Source organism: Sparassis crispa (genome assembly GCF_003851025.1).
Source record: "Sparassis crispa DNA, contig_000003F, whole genome shotgun sequence".
NCBI classification, from domain to species: Eukaryota; Fungi; Basidiomycota; class Agaricomycetes; order Polyporales; family Sparassidaceae; genus Sparassis; species Sparassis crispa.
Genome location: NW_020939750.1, coordinates 3,058,270 through 3,084,515, shown reverse-complemented (window position 1 = coordinate 3,084,515; position 26,246 = coordinate 3,058,270). Strand labels below are relative to the sequence as shown.

Sequence of the window (26,246 nt, the reverse complement as noted above, 5' to 3'; positions counted from 1 at the left end):
GTACCCTGCCATTATATGGCACATCTCTTTCTGTGAGCATGGATGCCAGTACCCTGCCATTATATGGCACATCTCTTTCTGTGAGCGTGGATGCCAGTACCCTGTCATTAAATGGCTCATCTCTTTCAAAGGTGGATGCCAGTATCTGGATGGTAGTAGACAGTATAAAATCATCTGCAGAAGTAAGTGCCGATAATAAGCTATGAAATAATGCTACATTACCTGCTGTATCAACTAATGGATGCTATAGATAGCATGCTGGATATATGTAGACAGCAATGGAAAGCAGCCAAAGAAGAAGTAACATAGTGGAGTATGTTTGATCAAATGGCCAGAGTTGATGGTGGTGGTTGTATAGCAAGAAGCTAAGACTGGAACAGGAAAAATTCAAAAATTTCATTGACCCTATCCAAAAATATGATATGTTAACAGGATTTTTGAATTCAGCATTCTGGATTAGACCTAGCTAAGGTCAGACTACAAATTTTGTACTCCCTGATGTTAATGAACTACTAGAGTTGGTGTTTCAAAGTGGTTGTAGTGAAAACCAATGCGACTTGCACAAATAGAGCTCAACAAAAGTAGTATAGCAGCCACAGGAGGTTGATGCATTTAGTTAGTGAAATAAGGGAAGCACACAGTAATTATAAGATGTAGGCCTTAGTGGTATTAAAATCTATGCATAACATAGTTCAGAATACTCTCTTAAACCAAGTAAATCTAAGTAAAACTGGCTGAGATACCTCAGTTTTGAATTAGAATGCTCAGCCTGAAGTGTAGAAAAATTGTAAAAATGCCAGTTAAATTGTGTAATAACCCTATAATATACATGTACATGTTAGATAGGGCGCCTTATTTATTACAAGCAGTACACAATGAAGAAACAAGCAAGAGTGAGAGAAAACAGAGAAATTGAATTGTATCACTGCGAGAAGTAATTATTATGTTTTGAAAGTGACACCATCAGATTCAGCTTAAAATTCCGGTCAGAATGCCTACCGGGTTCATCAAAATCTGAGCAGAATTGAGTGAACCACAAGCCTTGCAAGTTTGGCTAGAAGTACTTAAACTTGTCACATGTCACACAAGTTTCGCACCACAGTGCCTATTTGGGCGTTAGTGAGACGACAAAAACTTGCGCTGCCACGTGATGCAGTGCGAGTTTTTGTCATCTCACTAATGTTCATGTGAAATGTGACTTGTGGCTGGAGCAAACACTTACAATAAAATCCGGAAAAATCGCACAAATACCAGGAAAATTGTGACATGATGTAAGCTCCTTAGAAACTCATAGTAGATGTCATCCTAGGTGTCAGTAGACAGTATAGCATGCCATTATAGTGGTAACTAGGCAGCCTTGTAGGTTATTCTAAGGTTCTTACAAACTAATACTAGAGGGTGTACCAGAATTCAATAAATGGCATAATAAGATGTTGTAGAAGGCTTACTAAACATTACTAGACAACATACTAGGAGGTCAATATAACACTTTGTAGTGTATTGTAATCATCAACTAGCAGTTAATGGTATACTCAACTATTGTAAGCATCTTACAGATAGTGTACTAGAATACTACTATAGGTTATTGAAGACTCTTACAAAGTGATACCAGGTGACTGTTGTAAGCTTATTACAAACTGATAGGAATGAGTACATTAGGAACCAGCACAATAGGTTATTGTTGACTTACTGAATATTACTAGACAATATACTGAGAGTCAGTAGGCGACTTTGTAAACTATTATAAGGCTCTTCTAAACTCACACTATGCAGTATAATGAGATATTATAGGACACTTATGGACACACATGATTTGCGTCTCACATAAAGATTCTACCCTACACAGGAAGATCTCCATGCACGACTTGCAAGAGCAGCGAATAGGAAAGGACAATGCCAACCTTTTCTCAAAATATATTGCACCTACATGCCAACTGCCCTCGAGGATGAGTACATTGCACGAGATACTGCAATCCCATCCATCGGCACATACATCGCCTTCGCCTCTCTTTACGGTTGCTCGATGTAGACAATCTCCTCATTTGCATCAGCACAAGATCCTGCTCGGTCCTCTTCCCCCTATTCCCAGAATCGTTGTTCATCCGCTGAGCAGATGATCAATGGACTTCGCTTGTCGAGGAGTAGATTGTGGAGAAGAGGAATATGAGATAAAGATGCTGGGTTTGATTGAAGTGTAGTGAATTGTGTTTGTATCCTTTCATTATTATTGCCGGTCATACTTTTAGTTACAAGTGCTCAGTACGCAGTTTGTTATGCTTTGTAACTTGTCGAAATGTTCTATTGATTCTATTTGTTATTTGCTGTATAAATAAGTACAACAATAGCTTAGCTATTGTTTCCATTTATTTATTATCCTAAGACAATAGCCTACTATTTATAACACTAAGAACTATTGTTCCTATTGATTCAAGTGGCTATTATTTACTTAGCTATTGCTTATCTTCGCTATTGTTTCTATTGAACCTTCTGGCTATTGAACACCCTTTTTAGTGTATTTTATGAACAACCTATTGTTACATAGGCAATTGTTCATCCTTCTATTATTATTTTCCATTGTTTCTGTCTATTATGCTTTGGATCTTATTGTCCTAATTTTCCCACAAGTTTTAGTATATAAAGGCTCCTGCCTGAGACAAAAAAAAAAGAATGTACTGATATTCACATACAACTGTGTGCCAAGCAATCAAGTACTACTAAGTAAAGTAGTAAGATCTCTGTCTAAGTCACTAGTAGTTTGTAAGTACATAAAGTTGTACTTATTGGATTACAAAGTCTATTGCCCAAGTCTCTAAGTCTATAAGTCTCAAGGTCTGATATCAGAGTCCGTGTACTCATATCAGTCAACTTTACTGAAGTTAGTACTTTATCCAAGAAGGGTATTTACTACTTCATTCTTATTCCTAACACCTAATTTACTTCAGTAACAACTGAGATACAATCTGACTTAAGACCAGTCTGATTATCTCAGGATTTGTGGAGATTTGAAGTCTCACTTGACACTAGACATTTTTATTAAATCACCCAAGTCGTACATTAAATTGGAGCCCACTGCGAGGGATAGTAAATTAGGCTCGGTATCCTATTACTATCATCCTATCATCATACCCCATCAGTCTTTATCTAATCAACTGCCCTCTTCAAGCTGGATAATTTCCACTCAGAATCATCCTCAATACCCACAGATTTATCCTCCCTCTTCAACACCTCCTCTTCTAGTCACTCACCCAGCTCAAGTCCAGTATTATCTCATGTACCTTCCAGTGTACCTTCCATACCCACCAGTGCACCAGTACCCATTACTTCACAGTCACAAGTAACTAGTCAAACACTCTCACAGACTAGTCAAGCACCACCATCTATACGAACATCTTCACAGTCACTTACTGTTGCACAGCTTACTAGAATTTTTAATATGGCAAACCAACACACAGTTTATGATATGCCTGTCTGGGGTGCATGGTCAGCATCAAGGACTTTCAAAGGACAGTCATCTTATATTACAGATTTTCTGGATGATTATGAAGGACTATGTGCCTATAATAACGTTACTCAGGCAGTAGACAAGTGCAAAACATTAAGGCAATACTGTAATAGAAGGGTATGAGAAGTACTAGAGACACTTCCAGACTACATTGTACCCGATTGGGACAATCTTCGGAAAGTGCTTCTTAAGATCTACGATTCTGAGAAGAGTGATCTCAGATTTAAGAAGTGAGATCTGAAGAATTATTGCCGATCAGCTCGTGCAGGTTCTATTTGCAACATGGCAGATGTTCAAACATACCATCGTGGATTTCAGCGAATAGGCAGATGGCTGAAGAATAAGACTAAGATATCAAAGAAATCTATGAATGAGGCTTTCTGGAATGGCTTATCAAGAAGTCTGCAACCACGACTCGAAGCATGTATATTGCATTCTAACCTGAATCATGACTTGAAGAATCTCTTTAGTATTCAATCAATACTCTAAGCTTTGGAAGAAATATTCCAACATGATCACTTTGATGTGGAAGTATCTGATTCAGAGTTGGAGAATGATCAAGATGATTCAGATTCCTCAGATTCAGACAGTTCATCTTCAGACTCAGACAGCGAATCAGACGATGAAATTAGGGTCAAGAAATCTTCAAAGTCAACCAAGAAATTCTCTCATAAGAAGAGCAAGCAAGAAAGGCATTCATGGAAGTGCAAGCTTGCTAAGAGAGGACTTACAGCAAGACAGCATTTACAGGCATTAAGAGAAGAAGAAGAAGAAGAAGGGAAAACTACCAGAAATCAAGATAAAGTAGAAGTCCTTATCAAATGCATGCAGAATATATCAATTGATGATTCTAGCTATGCAGCATTATATTACAGGGTATTTAAGCTAGATAAAGACATATTCATGGTAGTCAAACGGCCAAATGCTTGGGATAATTCATCACAGGATGCTCAGAGTTGGCCCAATAATATTCCATTAGGGGCTGGAGCACAGACCAGAGCCTCAGCATGCCCGGAATTGACCTACTATGGCTGCGAGAACAAAGAACATACTATGAACAATTGTTTGAAGGTCAATGAGTTGATAAATAAGAGAATAATAAAGAGAGATAATAACGAGAAGCTAATAATGGGCGATGGAACACTCATTATTCGTGCACAAAATGAGTCTATTGTTTCTGCAGTACAAAAACTCACTGTTACCGCAAGAAAGCCCCAGTCAAACTACGTTGCATATTCCCTAAATTCAAATTTCTATCGATCTAATTCTGACTCCAATGACGAAATTTTTGTCTTACCTGCTGAACAAACTCCAAAAGTCAGTAAAGACACACGAAAGGCTCGTTTCGAAGGAGTTTTTCCTCCGTCATTATCGGATTGGGCACGTAAGTCAAAAGACATACCCCGGAAACTGACTCCAATCTCACAGCCTTCCCATGCACCAGTTCTTATTGAAGTGCATGCCCCGACTTTCGATCCGAACAATGATGACACCATAATGGAAGACATTGAGGCTGCACCGAGACATAAGCCCTCGAAGTCTCCAATAGTCAAATTCCACTTACCTGCACCACCCGCGGACAAGGCAAAGCAATTTACTCCTCTGCAGTTCTAAATTTCGCAGCAAGTCAAGCCCGGAAATATATTGGACAAGATACTAAATACTACGGTTACACTTTCAGTGCGTGAAGTAATCAGATCTTCTCACAAAGTATCACAACATTTAAATGACATGATTAAATTCAAGCGCACTCACCCTGGACCCGAGAATGTCATTGCAGCCATGATCATCATGCGAAACCGACACCCACTCATCAAGCTTACTTTATGCTGTGATGGCAATTCCATTGATGCGATCATTGACACTAGCTCGATGCTGAATATCGTCCAGTGCGACATCTGGAAGAATTTAATTCAACGACCGTTAGCGAAGGGTTCAGGCATTATGATGATGAATGCAAACAGTGGGAATGGACAGCTTGACGGACTCATACAGAACGTACTGTTGATGTGCAGTGGTGTGATGACCTGGGCCAATATGTACATCGCTGACCAAGTCCCCTTCCAATTACTGCTAGGCCGGCCCTGGCAGCATGACAACCATATCTTCATTGACGAATGTGAAGATGGCACATACCTAATCTTCAAGAATCCCTTCACGTGCAACCCAGAGCAAGAAATGCTCACCATCCTGGATGGCTCGGCAGACTGGACCTTCGATCTAGCACACTTTGCACAGGCCAATAACATCGAAGTATTCTATCTTGATGCAGAATGCCCTCAACCTGTTCGATCATCCCAGTTCGAAGAACATTGCTTCGGAGGACTTTCCCAGACTCAAATGTACCCCAGCAATTTTGGGTACTGGGAAGACAACCATTTCGAAGACTGGTACATCCTGCTCACATCCCTCGTAGGTCAAGCTTATAACCTTCTGCCCATTCCCAGTAATCGCATTCATCCATTTCATCGAGAAGGCTACACCTATGTACGATTCTTTCCTATCAACTCACAGTCAGCTGGGCCAACATCTCCTCCCCCTTCTTATTTCGAATGACCTCAGATTCCTTCTCATGCATATCCTTCTCCAGAATTCTCAGACTCACCCTCGATACCCAGCAATACTCTTGCGTTATATACAGAAGAAGGACCGACACCCTTACCTGTTCAGAATCCTACCTTACCTGCAGCCAAAGAAATTGAATGAAGGATTTTTGTGATTCTCGTGTGCCCCAGCCCGGTCTCAGTCACAACGTACTCGGACGACAATGACAATGATGATCAAATGAGTGAGGACGATGACAATGAGAACATGGAGACTGCTGATGAGTTAGTAATCACAAACAGAATCACGATCGATGACAGCTCAGAGCACAACATATGTGATGACCTCGACGACATCGCTCACAATCAATTCCTCTGAACGACAGGCAACAGCATGAGAATGCTGCTGAGCCCAACGTGCAGCTATCTGGACACGCCAGCTGATCCTATTCACATATCGAGTACAGCACTGAACTCTCCTCACATGGACGACTTCAAACAAGGGACTGAATTTCCAGAAAACAGGACCCATGAAGAGGAGCACAGCAGAGGAAGACACGAAGTAGAGATGAGATTCGCACTCAAAGGAAATGCGCTGACTGAGCATGACTTTCAGGTGCTCGCGAGGTGCGTCCCATTATCTGCTTCCTACAATTACCCCAAGATAGTAATGATTTCTGATGATAGTATATTGAAACATGTACTAGAAGGGCCGGAGTTGCATGAAAATGTCGCCATACAGTCCCATGACAAGTATGACCCCACCCGAATGAATGCGCTATCTGAAATCCTCCCCATTCCTGTACCAACATCCTTGGCATCAAGCAACGCTACTGGAACTCGAACGCAAGACATGCAGTACATACTCAACATTGAACGTCACGTGCAGGCATGCGACGAGGATAATCCTGGAGCAATGAGTGCATCACTCAAATCTTCGCCCATGAACTTTTTCACACCTCTGACTGTACCATCAGATGATGCAAATGGAATTTTCTCATGAAGCACGCAAGATGCGCCAATGTCAGATGTGCCCTCATTCGCATCTCCCCTCATTATCATTTCTTCGCCCTCATTATCCACGATGTACGGAGAGGCGGCCAATCTGCTGCAGAATGCCTGAGATGCACAGATCGCCAATGATCTTGAACATTGTGCTAACAAAAATGATCCCAGAGCAATGTGCAGAATGCTTGAACCTTTGCCCACAGATTCTTTCATGCCCGTAGCCACGTCATCAAGTGACATAATCAAAGTTCGATCATGGAACGTGCAAGACACGGCATCGTCAAACGCGTCCTCTCCCTCATTGCCCTTTATTTCCCTCAACTCCTCTCTTACAACTATTACAAGTATGTACAATATGCAGCATGTACGAAATGCGGAGGACACCCTCAATATTAAATGTTGCGTGCAGGGATGCAACAAGTGCAATCTCCATGCGATGAGTATGCCACTAAACTCTTTACCAGTGAATTTTTACAGGATCGCAGCTACATCATCAAGCAACACAATTGGAATTTGAACATGAGACATGGTGCTGTCAAACATGTTCTCTTTTGCATTGCTCCTTTTCCTTCCATCGACATCTCCAGCAGTCGAATCTATACTACAGAATGATGTCGACATAGCCTGAGGCGTGCAAGCTACACAGGATGTGAATGACGTGCAATTGTGTGCTGTCAGAACTCAAGATGTTTATTTACCCAACTCACCCACGGACTCTTGGACACTCATGGCCTCACCATCAGGTGATGCAATTGGAGTTCCAATGCAAGACATGCAAGATGCACCATCATCAAGCACATTTCCTATGTCACTTGAACCTCCACCCACATCATTCCTCTTCACCCTGATACATTCATCTCACTCCTTTGTAGCAAAGCCTCTTGTGAATACAGACAATGCGCAGGAAGGCGGCGTGGACCAAGACAGGCCGCAGTTCATCAGGGAAAGCCCAGGACATGAGTCTGCACCCACGCAAGTTGACAACTCCGTATCGCAGGACTGTCCTCCCATGTCAATTCCATATCTTATGACATCAGGTATCATTCACGAATAAATGCGCAATCCCTGCATACAAGCATATGATACAAATTCACAAAGTACGGCGCTGACTGAAGGCATCGTACTGCCGCTCCGTGCATCGCAGATCATCACTAATGATTCCTCATACATGGCCACGTGGAGCATGGCGACACGCGTACCCCTTTCAATGTGAACAGGATTAGCAAACCCACATTTTGCTATGTACTACTGTATGGAGGAATATCTAGCAGCACGCAAAGACGTCAAGGCCTGGATGCGCAATAATAATGGTGCATTCTAAGTCTATCTTATCAGTACGGACATTACAATGAAAGAAGATGCTGACGCAATGCCGCCTGATCCAGGCATCAATGTCACCAATGACCCTACACTGGCTGCACCTCCTAACACGCCCGAGTATGACACCAATTGATCACCACGATGCCATACCTATCCCGTATACTTACTCGAAATTTCTACTCCACCTATTATTCTCGCAAGCTCTATGATGCCTCCTCCTCATGATCAACACAAGCTTCACCCACGTCATATGACATCGACTCTGCCATGTGTGTCAAGCCCGGACATGACTCCTGTAATCTCGCTGAATTTCTCTCCCTCTTTCACGAGCGACAACAACCTATATAGTTCTTCGAATTCATTCCCTTTCAACATACATTTCAGCTCGACGGCACTCGATATCAGATCTTCTAAGGCACCTGACACCGGCATCACACTGCAGTCCTCACCACTCGATCCCACTCAGTCCTCTTTGGTTTACTTCCTCAACACCATCGATATCGCCCCCACTCCAGTCACGCCATCTTCACATGAGCTATCTGAACCAGCTGTAGTTCCCATCATTGTAATACAATATGCTCAGGTGCCTGCTAAAGTCATGGTGCATAACCTGATCACATTGTAGAATTGTAATTTACTACACAGCATTGTTGTAATTAAGGTGAGTCATGTTGTAATACAATAACAAATTATACAAAATGCACCTACTCTCAGCAGGAATTAAACCCCTACCTCACTGACCTTTTTGGTGATTACATAAGCAAACTTCCAAGTACTTTACCAACTCAGCCATCTTGCCTTGCTTAACTTACAGCCTTAATTCTATATAAGGCTACTTCTTTCTTTACTACATATTCTAATATTCTGTAATAACTACTACATTCTGCTTGTTCCTATTGCTTCTAATACTAATATATCTATATGGATCTGCTTATCACCGCTTTTTATAAGCTTTATTATACATATAAATATGAGAATATTACTTTTCTCACTGCTTTAATATTAATTTCAGTCTTTAAAATAAACTGATAAATAACAAATACTGAAAAATGTATTTTTAAAGAGACAAATCATATTAGAAGCAATAGGAATAAGCAGAATGTAGTAGTTATTACAAAATATTAGAATATGTAGTAAAGAAAGACGTAGCCTTATATAGAATTAAAGCTGTAAGTTAAGTAAGGCAAGATGGCTGAGTTGGTAAAGTACTTGGAAGTTTGCTTATGTAATCACCAAAAAGGTCGTTGAGGTAGGGGTTTAATTCCTGCTGAGAGTAGGTGCATTTTGTATAATTTGTTATTGTATTACAACATGACTCACCTTAATTACAATAACAATGCTGTGTAGTAAATTACAATTTTATAATGTGATCAGGTTGTGCACAATGACTTTAGCAGGCACCTGGGCAATTGTAATACAATCCTGGGCACCACTAGTGTCCGAATGCCTGTCTATCGTAGCTCCAACTCCATGCTACCTCGTTGATCGAGCGTGGCTCAATATGGACATGCATCTCGTCATGCTGACACATTCTTCTGGAACTGATATCGGAGACGCCAATGCTGATGGAAGCGACGATCTGGGCAGTAGCAATGATGAGTGGGATAGCTCAGACGCGAGTGATGCTGATGACAAAGATGATCTAATGAGTGAGGATGAGGTGCATGAACACGTGCAAGATATGCTACTTGACACGATGACTGACACCACTAATGAACTGATCAACTTCTTTCGCGATGAGCACGTCGTGCTGGCCCTCTTTTGCTCGCGAAGACCCTCTCGATTTTGGTACTAAATTGTTTTCTGATCACTATGACATAACCTATATACCCAATACCCCCTCCCTTTGTTTTTCTGAATGTGCTACTATATCCTCCAGTAGAATACCCAGTTATGGATTATATAATCATGTATTTATGCTCAGATGCAATGATAACGTGGATCATTTATCATATGTTTTTGAGGGTGACTCAGAAGACCTATACAAGACACTAGGAGCCTATAAGAAGATAGATAAGAAAGTAAAGCCAGTACAAGGTGTATTCCCTGAGGATGCAAGAGTTATTAGACAATTTCTGAAAGACCCATTGAAGAGTCTCATCCCTCTAACTAAATGTCCACCTGATTTTACACCAATGACCAAGTTAACACCGGAACAACTCGCCAATATAGATATTAATAAGGATGGATGCCTTTGGCCCGAGGAAGAGAAACTCTTTCTAGAAATTTTGAAAGCCAATAAAAGATGTTTAGCCTTCGGAGAAGAAGACCGAGGTACATTTCATAAAGATTACTTCACACCATATATTATGCCAGTAGAACCACATGTTCCTTGGGCCTATCCAAATATTCCTATTCCCCCAGAAATCAAGGAACATGTAATTCAGTTGCTTCATGAAAAGATCGCAGCAGGTGTATACAAACCTAGCCAGTCATCGTACCGCTCTCACTGGTTTTGCATACTAAAGAAAAGTGGAGCATTGCAAATCGTTCATGACCTTCAACCCTTGAATTGAGTAACTATAAGAGATGCAGGGGTTCCACCAATACTCGATGACTTTGTAGAATCCTTTGCTGGATGTCAATGCTACACGGTATTTGATTTATATTCCGGTTTTGATGCAAGAAAGGTCCATATGAGCAGTCGAGACCTTACATTATTTTTCACTCTGCTTGGCCTACTATGACTTACGTGTATGCCTCAAGGATTTACCAATTCCTCGACGAAATTTCAGAACTGTATGGCATTTGTTCTTCAAGACGAAATTCCTCACGTAGCCAATGTATTCATCAACGATCTTTCAGTTAAAGGTCCTACATCACAGTATCTGGATAAATATGATAACTCAGAAAGTTTAAAAGAAAATCTAGGCATTTGTCGCTTCATTTGGGAACATGTAGTAGACATTCACCGAATTATGCATAGAATTATTCATGTCGGAGCCACCTTCTCTGCCAAGAAAATTCAGCTTTGCATGCCAGAAGTTCTTATAATAGGACAGAAGTGCAGTCCAGAAGGATGACTTCCAGAGGATGAAAAAGTTAGCAAGATTTTGAAATGGCCAGAACTGAAAGCCATGAAAGACGTGAGAGGATTTATGGAATTATGTGGCACTGTTCAGATTTGGATCAAAGATTACAGTCATCTACCGGTCCTTGAGACATCCAAATCTTCTTAAACCTGACAAACACTCACCCCTCCTCTAATCTTAGATCAGAGTGAAGATTCCAAATTCTACATACTTCTTCTTACATGATCATAAATTTGGAGCTCTATCCACCAAGTGTACATCTGCCTGGAGTGGAATCAGTTGCAAAACTCGTTATTAGCAGTTTTACCACTCCTTGAGACAGTGTGACATCTCATTAATCCTTGCCTGATTTGGAATGATTTGGCTGACAAATTCCCTTTTTAGGGATGTGATGTGACATCTGGCGCCACGGCGAGCTGCCTTCAACCTGTCTCAAGGATGCTCTAAAGTGCATTTATATGTTCCTCTCCAGCTTGATCCCCTTGCAATGCATTTAGGCATCAAGTAGGATGTTATTTAGTAGACTTGTGAAGGTTTTTTGATTTTTGTGAGCCCAGAGGAGCTCAGGACCTTGCACAAGAAATTTGGGCTTCGAGTCATTTTCACATCTTTCTGGCTCTCATAAACCATTCAGGCAAATCTAGTCTCCAATATTTTGGTAGAAGTATGTCACATAGTACTAATACATGTACAAAAAAACCCCAAGGCAAAGTGTGGAAAAGTGAGTGAGAAAAAGCCAAGTGTCTCAAGGAGTGGTAGTGTCTCAAGGACCGGTAGATGACTGTATTCTGTGATTGCGCGACCCTTAGTCGAGCTTACCAGAAAGGATGCTGAATTTATTTGGGGAGAATGACAGCAGATAGCATTTGACCATTTAAAGCAACTAGTCTCGTCCGCTCCAGCCCTAAGACCAATTGACTATACATCAGATCATCCTGTATATCTCTCCGTCGACTCTAGTCTCATTGCAGTAGGATTTATACTCTCACAAGAAGACAAGAATGGGAAGCACAGACCTGCAAGATATGGTTCTCTTCCATTTAATGAACATGAATCCCGGTACAGTCAGCCCAAGTTGAAATTATTTGGATGTTACAGAGCACTACAACACTGGAGATTATACCTTATAGGGGTAGAGAAGCTAATCCTCGAAGTTGATGCCAAGTACATTAAGGATATGCTGAATAATCCTGACCTACAATCAAATGCTACAATCAATCAATGGATTCAACAGATCCTTCTATTTACATTTGAATTATGACATGTGCCTGCAGATAAGCACAAAGGCTCAGACACTTTGTCATGCCGCGAACCCACATCTGAAAATCAGTTAGAAGTAGAAAAGTCTGATGATTGGCTTGACGATATCGCCTTGCTTAGTATCTACATTAGGACTACACCACAAGATTCAGACTCTGCTTCTCGACTTCCATCATTCATTGCCACTGACAGTTTACAAGGATCAGACTCTGCATAATATACATCATTTCCTTCACACTCTCAAAACACCATCCTTCACTTTCATTCAAGCAAAGCGTAAATTCCTTCAGAAAGCATCTCAATTCTTCCTAAAGGGTCCCTTTATGTTTAAGCGTAACAAAGGTAAGACACCTCTGTTAGTAGTACTAGAGGCAGATAAACGCCTCTCTATTCTCACTTATGCACATGAAAAGTTAGGACATCGCAGAACTTATGGAGTATTCTATCATGTGAAAGACAGATTTCTCTGGCCCCATATGTTCCAGGATGTAAAGCATCATGTAGGAAGTTGTCACCAGTGTCAAATATGGAGTACACAGAGAGTAGAAGTGTCACCTACTATTCGCACATCTGTAACCATCTTCTCCCAAATCTATGCCAATGTTATGTTTATGCCAGTTGCACATGGATACAAATATATTGTTGCAGCTAGAGATGATCCATCTTTGTCAGTTATGAAAGATAATCTTTTCTATCAATAAGTAGCAAATTTTCATAAGAATTGCTACTTTTAAGTAGACTTATTTGTAGGTGCATAGATTAATTTAGGATAATCGTAATATAATCTTCCAGATAATCTGAGGATAATCTTCTGGATAATCTGAGAATAATCTGAAGATTAGCAATAAAATACAATTTTAACTTTGACACTAGCCAGGATTGAACCCTGAACCTTAGGTTGATTTTATAGAATATAATTCCAAGTGACACTTTAGACCACTTGACCATTAGGCCATACATCACAACTATCTTATATTAAATTAGACATCTTTTTCTTAAAAAAGACTTAGCCAAATTCTGTCTATTAGAAAAGAGTAAGTAAAAGACACTTGACTTTATCATAGATAGACAAGACTTATAGACAAACAGTACTCTGCATCTTATTATAGTCTTGTTCTACAGCTTACAGTTTTTGTAAACTATCATGCAGTACTATAGAGTATCTTAATATAGTCATCTATAATATATAACAAGTTATTGAGAGACAGTATTTTATTTGTTCATTTTAGGCTTATACTCTAGAGTCTATTATATTATAGACTGAGCACTTATATATACAAGATCTTTATAGCTATCTTCTAATTGTATAGCAAAGTTCTGTTTTGCTGAAGTAACTGTAGAAACATATATTCTATTAATTACATATTGTACTACATTATATGAAGGCTGCAAGCATTAGAAAAGACTATAAGACTCAGAGTAATGTTTGTTTATAAGTCTTGCCTATCTATGATAAAAGTCAAGTGTCTTTTACTTACTCTTTTCTAATAGACAGAATTTGGCTAAGTCTTTTTTAAGAAAAAGATGTCTAATTTAATATAAGATAGTTGTGATGTATGGCCTAATGGTCAAGTGGTCTAAAGTGTTACTTGGAATTATATTCTATAAAATCAACCTAAGGTTCAGGGTTCAATCCTGGCTAGTGTCAAAGTTAAAATTGTATTTTATTGCTAATCTTCAGATTATTCTCAGATTATCCAGAAGATTATCCTCAGATTATCTGGAAGATTATATTACGATTATCCTAAATTAATCTATGCACCTACAAATAAGTCTACTTAAAAGTAGCAATTCTTATGAAAATTTGCTACTTATTGATAGAAAAGATTATCTTTCATAACTGACATCACTGGATGACCTGACACATGCAGCAGAAGGAAGGGCACTGAAGAAAGCAAATTCTAAGGAACTTTCTCGATTTTTCTGAGAAGAAATTATTTGCCAATATGGTCATATTAGAGAAGTTATTACAGATAATGGCCCTGAAGTTGCTGGCACATTCGAGAAGCTTATGAAGAAATATGGTATCCCCCAGATAAAGATCTCACCTTATAACAAACATTGCAATGGTCTTGTAGAACAAGGACATTTTACTATTCGGGAAGGAATTTTAAAAGACTGCAGAAATAATATTAAAAACTGGCCTTCTAAAGTTCCACATGCCTTTTTCGCAGACAAGGTTACCACTCGATGATCAACTGGCTTTAGTCCATACCTCCTATTGTATGGAGTAGACCCCGTGCTACCATTTGATTTGACAGAAGCCACATTTATGATTAGTGGATTCAAGAAGGGTCTATCCTCTGCTGAACTCCTTGCGTTAAGAATTCGTCAGCTGAAAAAGTGTCCAGGGGACATACAAAGAGCATCAGCAGCCATCAAGAGGACTCGACTACGATCAAAGGCCCAGTTCGAGCAACAATTCGCACATAAGCTTCATACATGAAAGCTACAACCAGGGAATTTAGTATTAGTACGAAATTCACAGCGAGATATGGGACTTACTGATAAATATCGCCCTCGATATCTTGGCCCCTATGAATATGAACGACGCAAGCAAAGTGGTGCTTACATTGTAAAAGAACTTGATGGTACACCTATTTAGAGAGCATATGCTGCATTTAGAATTTTGCCATACAATCCACGTGCTGCAATTAATCTAGATCAAATCGAGATTGACGATTCTGAATTTGATCAAGATTCAAATGTGACATCAGAGTCTTCCGATGATTGGCTGTCTGATCAGATGATTCCACATGTCTCACTCCTTCTCCATTAGGAAACTCCATGCAATCTTAGCGCTTTTGCCAGCGATCAATTTTCAGCTCACACACACCTGCTACTTGCTCATTTCCTTGCACTACACTAAGTTGCTCTCCTTTCCATTCCATCTTTCTCCTCATTATGATGACCAATTTCGACTCTGAACATGCTATACTTGGTATTGTCATCCTTCCAGCCATGCTGCGCAGGTTCACTACCACTGAAGTTTGCCAATTCCTATTTAATTGATGCCCACTCATGGACAATCAACTTCTTTCCTCGTATCTTAACCTGCCGCATGTCACCTACGACTTTGACACTGAAGTACAAGGCTTTCATCTTTACCCTTGTCCTACTCCGACATCAGCAGTTCAGTATCTACTTGGTGCAATGTGTGCTGACACTGTCACATCACGCGTGATGTTTTTCACCAATATTCTGCAAACAACTCGCGACAGTTGTCTTCTCATCTCTGGATGGATTACAGAGAACTCGCCTGCTAAGAACAGTGGATTGCGCACAAAACTTTCATCGCTCATCGTCTCCATGGTACTGGAGTACCTCGAGCTTTCATCGCTTGTCAAATGGGTTTTATGACTACCTGTTTCTCTTGCAAACCTTGTTCTACCTTGGACGCAAAAGTATGTGTCTTTTCTCCACAACAGGGATGTTGTATTTCAAGTGTGGGGTGGTAGACACACACGATTTGTGTCTCATGTAAAGATTTTACCCTACACAGGAAGATCTCCATGCACGACTTGCAAGAGCAGCGAATAGAAAAGGACAATGCCAACCTTTTCTCAAAATATATTGCACCTACATGCCAACTGCCCTCAAGGATGAGTACATTGCACGAGATACTGCAATCCCATCCATCGGCACATACATCGCCTTCGCCTCTCTTTACGGTTGCTCGATGTAGACAATCTCCTCATTTGCATCAGCACAAGATCCTGCTCGGTCCTCTTCCCCCTATTCCCAGAATCGTTGTTCATCCGCTGAGCAGATGATCAATGGACTTCGCTTGTCGAGGAGTAGATTGTGGAGAAGAGGAATATGAGATGAAGATGCTGGGTTTGATTGAAGTGTAGTGAATTGTGTTTGTATCCTTTCATTATTATTGCCGGTCATACTTTTAGTTACAAGTGCTCAGTACGCAGTTTGTTATGCTTTGTAACTTGTCGAAATGTTCCATTGATTCTATTTGTTATTTGCTGTATAAATAAGTACAACAATAGCTTAGCTATTGTTTCCATTTATTTATTATCCTAAGACAATAGCCTACTATTTATAACACTAAGAACTATTGTTCCTATTGATTCAAGTGGCTATTATTTACTTAGCTATTGCTTATCTTCGCTATTGTTTCTATTGAACCTTCTGGCTATTGAACACCCTTTTTAGTGTATTTTATGAACAACCTATTGTTACATAGGCAATTGTTCATCCTTCTATTATTATTTTCCATTGTTTCTGTCTATTATGCTTTGGATCTTATTGTCCTAATTTTCCCACAAGTTTTAGTATATAAAGGCTCCTGCCTGAGACAAAAAAAAAAGAATGTACTGATATTCACATACAACTGTGTGCCAAGCAATCAAGTACTACTAAGTAAAGTAGTAAGATCTCTGTCTAAGTCACTAGTAGTTTGTAAGTACATAAAGTTGTACTTATTGGATTACAAAGTCTATTGCCCAAGTCTCTAAGTCTATAAGTCTCAAGGTCTGATATCAGAGTCCGTGTACTCATATCAGTCAACTTTACTGAAGTTAGTACTTTATCCAAGAAGGGTATTTACTACTTCATTCTTATTCCTAACACCTAATTTACTTCAGTAACAACTGAGATACAATCTGACTTAAGACCAGTCTGATTATCTCAGGATTTGTGGAGATTTGAAGTCTCGCTTGACACTAGACATTTTTATTAAATCACCCAAGTCGTACATCATTACTCGACATAACTAGATCACATACTAAAAGTTAGTACATAATATAATAAATTTTCTTGTATAAATTTTAATACATTGTTATACACAGATTTGTAAGTTTCTAGTGCTATTTTTTGTAGTGATTCTTATAGGCACATTAGCAACTTTTTTTTGTAATGATTCTTGTAGACACATTTATAGTGGTTTCTAGGGCCATTTTTTGTAGTGATTCTTATACGCACACTCATAACAGTTTCTAGTGCTATTTTTTGTAGTGATTCATATTTATACATACATTTGTAATAGCTTCTAGGGTCATTTTTTGTAGTGATTATTATAGGTACATTTGTAATAGCTTCTAGTGTCATTTTTTGTAGTGATTCTTATAGGCACGTTGGTAACATTTTTTGTAGTGATTCTTGTAGGCACATTTGTAACAGTTTCTAGGGTCATTTTTTGTAGTGATTCTTATAAGCACATTTGTAACAACTTCTAGGGTCATTTTTTCTAGTGATTCTTATAGACATATTTGTAATAGTTTTCAGCCCATTCAGTCATGTTTGTGAACTGGACTCCCATTTACCCTGACATTGTCATGAACTGGACAGCCAGTGGACGTCGGCCCATCGGTCTGTGTAAGGAGCTGTCAGCGATCGGCTCATGGCGATGAAGGGAATGCTGGAGCGATGGGCCCACCGCCATAGGAGTATTTCTGAGCGATGGGCCCACCACCATGATGCTACTATTATACAGGCATGGGCCCACCGCCGCGGTGATAGTTCTGAGCGATGGGCCCACCGCCATAGGTAGTGTTCTGAGCAATCGGCCCACCGCCACGGGGCTATTACACAGCCATTGGCCCACCGCCATAGGTAGTGTTCTGAGCAATCGGCCCACCGCCACTAGGGCTATTATACAGCCATTGGCCCACCGCCATAGGTAGTGTTCTGAGCAATCGGCCCACCACCATAGGTAGTGTTCTGAGCGATCGGCCCACCGCCACGGGGCTATTACACAGCCATTGGCCCACTGCCATAGGTAGTGTTCTGAGCAATCGGCCCACCGCCATAGGTAGTGTTCTAAGCGATCGGCCCACCGCCATAGGGATATTTCTGAGCCCATAAGCATGGGTCGCCTGAAATATCTGACTAGCCCGGGCATAGCTGAGTTATTTGCCTTGCCCTAGGTTGTCAACTGGGCTCGTATCGTGTCCGTGTCGTCTTGGTGAAGCATGGGTGGGTGAAGGAACATACCGGATGATTCGTCAGGGAGTAGCATAGGTGGATGTATGAAACATGGAGATTGGTCAGGGGGAAGCATGGGCGGATGTATGAAATGTGGAGATTGGTCAGGGGGAAGCATGGGCGGATGCCACACCTGGTTGCCCGAGCCAAGAAGTAGACCATACGAAGTGAACGGATTGTACCCAAAGTCAACCGAAGAGCACGAAGTAGACGAGGATGCGGACGTGTGCAAATCAGCGTGCGAGCCGAAGGACACCACAGAAGAAGGGGGCTCCGATGCCGAGTCGTTGCTCATGCGGCACCTCTTGCTCAGACCTATCGGACCACCGCCATAGGTGTAGTTCTCAGCGATCAGTCAACCGCCATGGGCATATTTTTCAGTGATTGATCCACCGCCTAACAGGGCAATGATGGAGCTACTGCCAGCCAATAATTTCCATGTAATCCACCCATCATTCCCTCCAATTCTGGTTAGCTCACTATTAGCTCTCCTTGCAGTATCACACTCTCTCCCACTGTGGGAAGGGTTGGCGAACTGTGGCGAATATCCTTCGCCATCTGAACATGGAGTTCAGAATGACTTCACCAAACTCTCCCAATTGGCATCGGCGTTTCGAGACATGCATCAGATACAATTTGGGATGTGCCCTTCTGGGTAGAGTATGTGGAGACGAATGGCGGTCCTTTCCACCGTGAGTAGGGTTGGCGAACTGTGGTGGATATCACTCGCCATCTGAACATGCAGTCCAGAATGACTTCGCCAAACTCTCCCATGTGGCGTTGGCTTTCGAGCCATGCATCAGATACCATTGGGGATGTGCCCTCCTGAGGAGAGTATGTGGCTACTATGTTTCACCTTACCACACCAGGTACATTGCCCAGGTTCAAAGACATGACAACCTTATATTCGACACACTACGGCACGAACGGACGCCTGGCATTGGGCGATTACATTCCTAACTCACGCAGCTGCCGCGTCGCCTCCTGCAGCTCTTCCAGCACCACATCCAGGTTCTGATCTGTCCTCTCGTGCAACCAACTAGTGAGGTTCACGACGTGAACATGCAGCTGTTCAAGCTGCACCAGTGTAGACTCAGAGACGGTGTACACCTTCTCCTACGTTCTCGAGGTTCAGCAAGACTGTAAGGTGCTGGAACGTACCACTCACCCAGGGATCACCAAGTTTGTACCACCAGGCCTCCATAGGGCTCCCCACCGGCCCAACCTGATGCTCCCATTTCCACCAGTAGTCGGGTGAATCCTCGAGTAGGTTCTTAGGATGAGGAACAAGGGTGGTGGGGCGTGGAATCACCTTGACGTCAATGCTGATGGGGCGCAGAACTTCGCGATTGAAAGTGCAGACAGTGAGGACACTGGCGATAACTCCGCCATGGTCAATATGGTCAGCATGACCCGCCAACACGAGGTCGCCACAGATACCCCTGACGGCGAACTGCACAGGACTCAGCAGGGTCAGGCGATATCAGCAAGAAAGGTGTACCATCTCCCGGCGCAAGCCTTCCTCCTAACGGACCTTGGTGAAGTGATCTGGGTCAGGCTCCAGTGCCAGAACAGCTTCTTGGATCCTCCAAGTGTAGACTTCCAACTGCAACCTCCCTCTGAAGAACAGGCAGGGGCGCGCATCTGATGTTGAAGACTGGGCAGACATGATGGTGAGTGGATGAGCTGAGGTTGATATCTGATCGACCTTATCTGATGTCTGATGTCATGCGATTGGAGAGCACATGCCGAGATGAAGCCCTCAGGCGAGGATGGAGGTCACTTCACCAAATGTGATATTGGTGAGTAGGAATTACATACATGATGATCACTACATCGATATAGCAAACATGAATATGCGTACACCCCAGTGAACCCTGACTCAAAGCACATTTTCATCGCCCGCCCTTTCGTCCTCAATGTCCAGAGCGAGGATGTGGCTGAAGGCATCAGTGGCGTGGCTGGCGAAGGTCCGCCACATACTCACTTGCCTGGCGGCATAGCAAACATGACCCTGCCAGGAAGGATCCGTCATCTCGAGCCAGTGAGCCCATCGTTCCGCATTCCGCTTGAAGGTGGCTATGGTCCAGGCCATTTCCGAGTGGACCAAGACACGCTCCTCCCTCCATCTCTCATATCGAGCTCTGGCACGCAGCCAATTCACTCTATAGACTGGAGGGTAAATTAGCAGGAGGCCTAGAGATTAATCGGACAATTACGAACACTCGTCCATCCATTCTGATGAACCTCGATCTCCAGCAACATTCATGGTCCAGAACTAAGCCAGGTTGACGTTCCTGAGCCCGGAGGTGCTAGCCTCGATGACGGCAGTCTTCACGTGCAGGTCCTTCTTATCCAAAGGGCGATAGAGGGCCAAGTCTTCATCGGTGGCATCCAAGCGCATAATGGTGCGTCGGTTGGCGAAATAGAGCCTGACGCAGGCCAAGACGGTCTGATCGGCAGCATGAACCTCCGCCTGTGCACGGGTCATGGTTCCGACGCTGTTGGCGGGACGAACCCTCTTGCGGTAGAGGTAAGACTTCAGTCCAAGCGCCATGTGAAGCTCGTGGAGGATGTCATTCATCAGGCCTTTGCGCAACTCCAACTCTTGGGCCGCCAGGGTCTGGAGCCCGTTGGCGACGGCGGCCACAAATCCTATCTGCGAAGGTAAATTCAAGGAAGCTCGCTCGGGAGGAATCGCATCCTCGCCATACTCAGCGTCCTCCGGGTGTATTTGAAAAGGATTCTCATCCAAGGAATCCCAGAGCGCACCATCGTCACGATCTTCCATGGCGGGAACGTCCTCCAACCTTCTCATGAACTTCTCAGAGCGATGTTGGAATGTGAGAATGCTGACTTCGAGGCGCTGACGGCGCTCGAGAGTCTTGAGGTCCTCCGCCACGCTCGGATTTTGACCCGCCTTGCGGATATCATTCGCAAGCTTAAGCCTGAAGGCCGTCAGAGCTGTATTTTTGTTAAGATGAGGCAAACTCACTGTGCTTCTTGAATTTTGAGGCCAGTCGACAACCATCCGGCGGTGCCCTTCTCCAAGCCCTTGGCAGACTCCTCGCCCGCCAGTCTGAGTTGGGTGAGGTCTTTACCTGGGGCTTGCATTCACGTCAACTACATGCCACACGACGATGAAAGGATACTCACCCTTCATAAGCTGGACATCGAAGGTGTTCATGATCTTCGGATCATTTTGGCGAGCCTCCATAGCATCGTCATACTCCTTCTGCCATGCCTCAAGGACATCCTCATCTGTGGATGCAGATAAAGCTTCAAAGGACTCCTTGCTTCGTGGGAAGCCCAGGAGCATGCATTTCCACTTTATCATCAAGGTTGGCACTATAGGCAGCATAAGGCAGGTGGCAAATAGGGAAGGAGGAACCAGGCTCACCCATGCGAGTCGTCTTCTTCCAGTTGGAGTCATTCATGTGATCGTCAAGGACTTCTTGGCGATGAGCTTGGGTCATGCCCCTGGTACTGCCTGAGACCTCATTTGTCGGTGCCCACAGGGTCTCGATGACCTCGCCATCGACCATACCAGCGCCAACTATAAAGTTGGGTGAGAACCGTTGGAAGCAGCAATCTTGGTGTCCGTGCACATGAAACAAGCCGATGCCTTGGTCTACCTTGAGCTCGAAGGGCATCCTCAGATAGGCGCTGTGGTGGAAACGTTTGCGGACATGGACGCCATACTGGCACATGATGTCGTACATGATGAGGACGAGGGTGATACCGGTGAGGGTCAGGAGCGCATTGCTGAGAGAGTAATCCATATTCATTTGTCTGCAGAGGGTGCGTCGGTGAGAATGAATCATGACAAGAGACATATGCGAACCTTTCTCCCTTCTGGAAATCGACGACAGTATGAGGGACGAAGAAACCATGTCTGGCGCAAGCAGTGGCCCCGATTCCTGTGGCGTCGAGGTTGGCGCGATCCACATTGGCCTGATTGACAGTGCGGTGCTCATGACAAGTGGAGCACTGGTGGGCTTAGGAGTCAAGGGCGGAAGAAGAACGTGCAGCCAGACACGCACCTGATGCGACTCCATGGCCACCGCCAGATGAGCCTTGTAATCCTCTTGGCCGACCATGAATGCCTGGCCATCACTGAGGGCGACGTCCTCCTCGGGGTGCTTCATCTTCATGTGCTCTGCACTGAAATTTCCATCCATGACAAAGCCGCATTTGAACTTCCACTGCACTGGATCCGCTTGCCAATCAAAAGGCAGGTTGAGCCCAGGCTGGGGACAGGCGGGACAAAAGATGGCGAGGCCACCCTTCTCCACAGGACAGAGGGCATCATGTGAGAAGCTGTGCCACTTGCGATATTTGAGTTGGTGCCATTGGCGGGACACCCGCATCAGCTCACGATAACGGTCCTGGCGAGGAACTGGCATGAATGGTTGGGCCATGGGAATGCATGTGAACACTTATGGGAACAGTGCCAGGGAAGGCATTGCTCGTGACCCATTTGAGCTTGCTGTAGTAGTTCAATGCCGCCATCTTGCACTCTTTGTTCTCCAGAAGGAAATCGTTGAGGACGGCGAATGTGAAGGCGGTATGGGGATCCTTGACGGTACCAGGGTAAAGTCCCATTTGAAGAAGCTGCATGTCACGCTCCACTGCCATCTCACACTGGCACCAGTCAACGCCGATATGGTGAATGCCAGAGATGTCGACAATGACTATGATCTGATTCCCATAACTATCACGGCGAGGTGGCCGGGAGAGCACCGGTGGCACATCTTCCTCCCAAGTGGGATCGGGAGCATCGTCGGTTTGCCTTGCTTCACCGTCAAGGGTGCCTGCCAGAGGTGCAAAGTTGAATGGGACCTCGCCATCATCTGAGACCTTGCCATCATGTGCATTTAGGTCTTCATTAGAGGCATTCCAGAAATTGGACCCCGGGGCCATCACCGGCGCAGGGTTGTTATGTGCTGTGAAGGTGCCCAGAGGGCAGGGATCTCCGCCATGCCCCAAATGGATGCAGACGCCAACCCGATACAGTGATGCCGGCTCAAAATACTGACCCTGCCAATGCTCTATCCGATGGAAAGGAGCACGCTGATGGCCATTACGACAGCAGTCGGTACAGGTAAGCGGTCTGCCCATACAGTCCAGGCATCGCCACCGTCCCTCGCCAACCTTGCATTCCGCACAGTTTCTGGGCTCAGGCGGGGCTTTCATCTCGACAATGGCATGAAGATAGTCATCACGGTGGGGTATCCAGTCCCTCATGAAGTCATTCTGGGTCTATCGCGCATGGTCAGACCATCAGATGGTCATGGTGGGAGTGCCCACCTTTGTCTTCCGAGCCGCCGGATCCAGCTGAATCGGCACACCTATGTTGCCCAGGACGTCGCCATCATCCAAGTTAAACAAGGAGCCTGAAGCTGGAGCCTTCGATGGACTTTTGGAAGGTGATGGCACATTTGAACCCATGGGCATGGGCAAAGGTACGTCCACATGGTGTACTCCTCTAGTGGTCTGCTTAGCTACCTTGGTCACAAACTCAACCTCGTCATCCAGGTCTACAACGAGCCTGCTTTTGTTGCGTCTGCTCATGGTTCAGGTCAGTGGGGAGTCGTATTCAAAGCCAATCGATGAGCATTGTGTCCCTATCGCACAACACGTGCAAATCACACACGGTCTTGCTGCCCACCAGACTACTCATCAAGGTGGTTAAGAATGGCTGCAATGCCTGGGCCTTATCACCTCGTGGTCTCTTTAGGCACCATATCAGCATTATGCAGATAAGGATGCCATGTTGGTGAGAGGTCCGCCAATTGTATGTCGCTCTCAGTGCTAACTTTGCCTTGACTCGGAGTAGCATAATGTTCAAAAGGGAAACGTGCACTTGCACCACGCGCTCGCCAATGCTGCCGCCATCTGCCCCACTAGCACTCACAACTTCTCGACTGAACACATTTCGCCACCATCTCCGCCAACTTCGAGGTCCGCCAACCATACACTGCCATCAGTGATAACTACACCTTGAGCTGAACACTGTCGAGATGTGAAATGCACACTCGTACCGCGCGCTCGCCAACCTTCAGCTAGGATTCGGAAATTTGTGACTCCATACATTTCGCCATCACCTCCGCCAACTTTGTCTCGCCAATGAAGCTGCCATCAACAGTCTCCATCCCCTGCATAGTGTTCTCATCTCCATCAGTCTTTGGCATGATGTCCCTCTAATAAGCGAGCCAGTTAGGACCTGTTCTGAGTTAGGAATGCAGACTCGGTGATGAACTGTGCACATGCCAATGTGTGAGGCGTAATATGAAGCTTGCATCCAGTGGGGCGCCGGAATGCCTAGCCTGTTCTGGACACCCTCTCGCATGAAGTATGCATAGATGAGCCTTTCACCATCTGCTCGAGTGACGCCATGATGAATCGCCTTTCCACAGAAGGCTATGACAGTTCCAGGACTATAATCGATGGCGACACGCATGGCGGGGAACTTCAACCACGTGCAAGTGTAGTTGCCCAACGTCGCCAACAGGTCATAGAATGTGTATCTTGTCTTGCTATCTCGATGGAAAGGAGTTTCCCGGTTGGCGATCACCTGGAGCGCATTGAATGGCGACGACCAGTTCAGCGCCATCTCTCGCAATTCTGGGTCTTGCTGGATCAAACCCAAGCACTGGCATCCTGCGGCATATAGTGTTGGGTGAACGACAGCCAGGATGGTGCCCAGCAATGCGGAGGAGTCATGAATATCATGCAGCCAACTTCTTCCACCCTCAAGCTTCAGGCTGGTGGAGGTCTCCAGCCTCCCAGACTCCATATGCTGCAAAGGCTGTCCAGACGCAAGGCAAATGGCGTGGCGAGGAGACCCACCTCTCTTACTTGTTGGAACCAACCTGGCGAGAGACACAAGGAGCCCACTGGGAATTGGGCACACTCCTCAGGAGGCAAGAAGTACAACGAGTTGTGTCGCCAACTGGCGGTGGTGCTGGAAGGCTTACTGGCTGCTATTGCTGGGTGTAGGGCCCTGGTCGCTTGGAGCATCTTCGTCTGACAAATTTGTCAGATCACAGCGCAAGGCTGGGCAAGCCACTCACCTGGCGGTCTGGTATCAACACTCTTGGAAGTATCCAAGCCAAGATGCGTCCGTGCATGTCCACGAGGGTGGCGGGCTGGTCTATGCGTATTTCGCTCTCACCAAATGGAGAAGGCCACTTCCGTTCCAGTTCTGCCTCGAGGACTTCATTCTGCCCCATGGGCTGAATCGAAAGGCTGTCACAATATCTATCAATGTCCCACTGCAGCCTTACTATTACAATGGTGTGATCAGTGTGATCAGACCTGCGGCAAGACTAATGACTACCAGGATTACAGATGGCCTTCACAAGAGCATCTGCAATGCCATTGCACTCCAATAGGAGGGCGGATGGCATGGACGGAGGCACTTCTATAGATGGCGCAGAATGGGCTGCATGAGTGGCCAGATGGAGCTTTCGGCGGAACATGAGCTCCAAGACTCCTGCTATCTGATCGGTCAGTGGCATGGGTGACAGATTGCTCATCTTGATACTATCTGCCAATCAATGGGACGATTACAGCATGCATCGGTTGAAGGAACGCACAGGTGTATGGCGGGCTCAGGCGGTTGGCTTGCAGATGCAGGGG

At 44.1% G+C, this 26,246-nt stretch overlaps 4 protein-coding genes across 4 annotated transcripts; 1 reads left to right on the top strand and 3 right to left on the bottom strand.

Annotated features, from left to right (window-relative positions):
• Positions 1-18,540: 18,540 nt before the first annotated feature.
• SCP_0411180 (hypothetical protein) lies at positions 18,541-18,897 on the bottom strand (the record flags this gene model as incomplete). The annotated part of the gene is made up of 1 exon (XM_027757845.1): positions 18,541-18,897. One exon carries the CDS (start codon positions 18,895-18,897, stop codon positions 18,541-18,543), a length of 357 nt encoding a protein of 118 aa, XP_027613646.1.
• A 653-nt stretch (positions 18,898-19,550) lies between these two features.
• Positions 19,551-19,806, bottom strand: SCP_0411170 (hypothetical protein; the record flags this gene model as incomplete). Its single annotated transcript, XM_027757844.1, has 2 exons — positions 19,551-19,718; positions 19,771-19,806. The coding sequence occupies 2 exons, from the start codon at positions 19,804-19,806 to the stop codon at positions 19,551-19,553; spliced, it is 204 nt and encodes a 67-aa protein (XP_027613645.1).
• Positions 19,807-19,881: 75 nt separating this feature from the next.
• Positions 19,882-20,250, top strand: SCP_0411160 (hypothetical protein; the record flags this gene model as incomplete). Its single annotated transcript, XM_027757843.1, has 1 exon — positions 19,882-20,250. The coding sequence occupies one exon, from the start codon at positions 19,882-19,884 to the stop codon at positions 20,248-20,250; it is 369 nt and encodes a 122-aa protein (XP_027613644.1).
• Positions 20,251-20,880: 630 nt separating this feature from the next.
• Positions 20,881-25,837, bottom strand: SCP_0411150 (hypothetical protein; the record flags this gene model as incomplete). Its single annotated transcript, XM_027757842.1, has 13 exons — positions 20,881-21,550; positions 21,598-21,703; positions 21,759-21,950; positions 22,003-22,394; positions 22,447-22,592; positions 22,646-22,922; positions 22,981-23,864; positions 23,913-24,168; positions 24,520-24,610; positions 24,697-24,805; positions 24,853-25,404; positions 25,455-25,631; positions 25,679-25,837. The coding sequence occupies 13 exons, from the start codon at positions 25,835-25,837 to the stop codon at positions 20,881-20,883; spliced, it is 4,011 nt and encodes a 1,336-aa protein (XP_027613643.1).
• Positions 25,838-26,246: the final 409 nt, after the last annotated feature.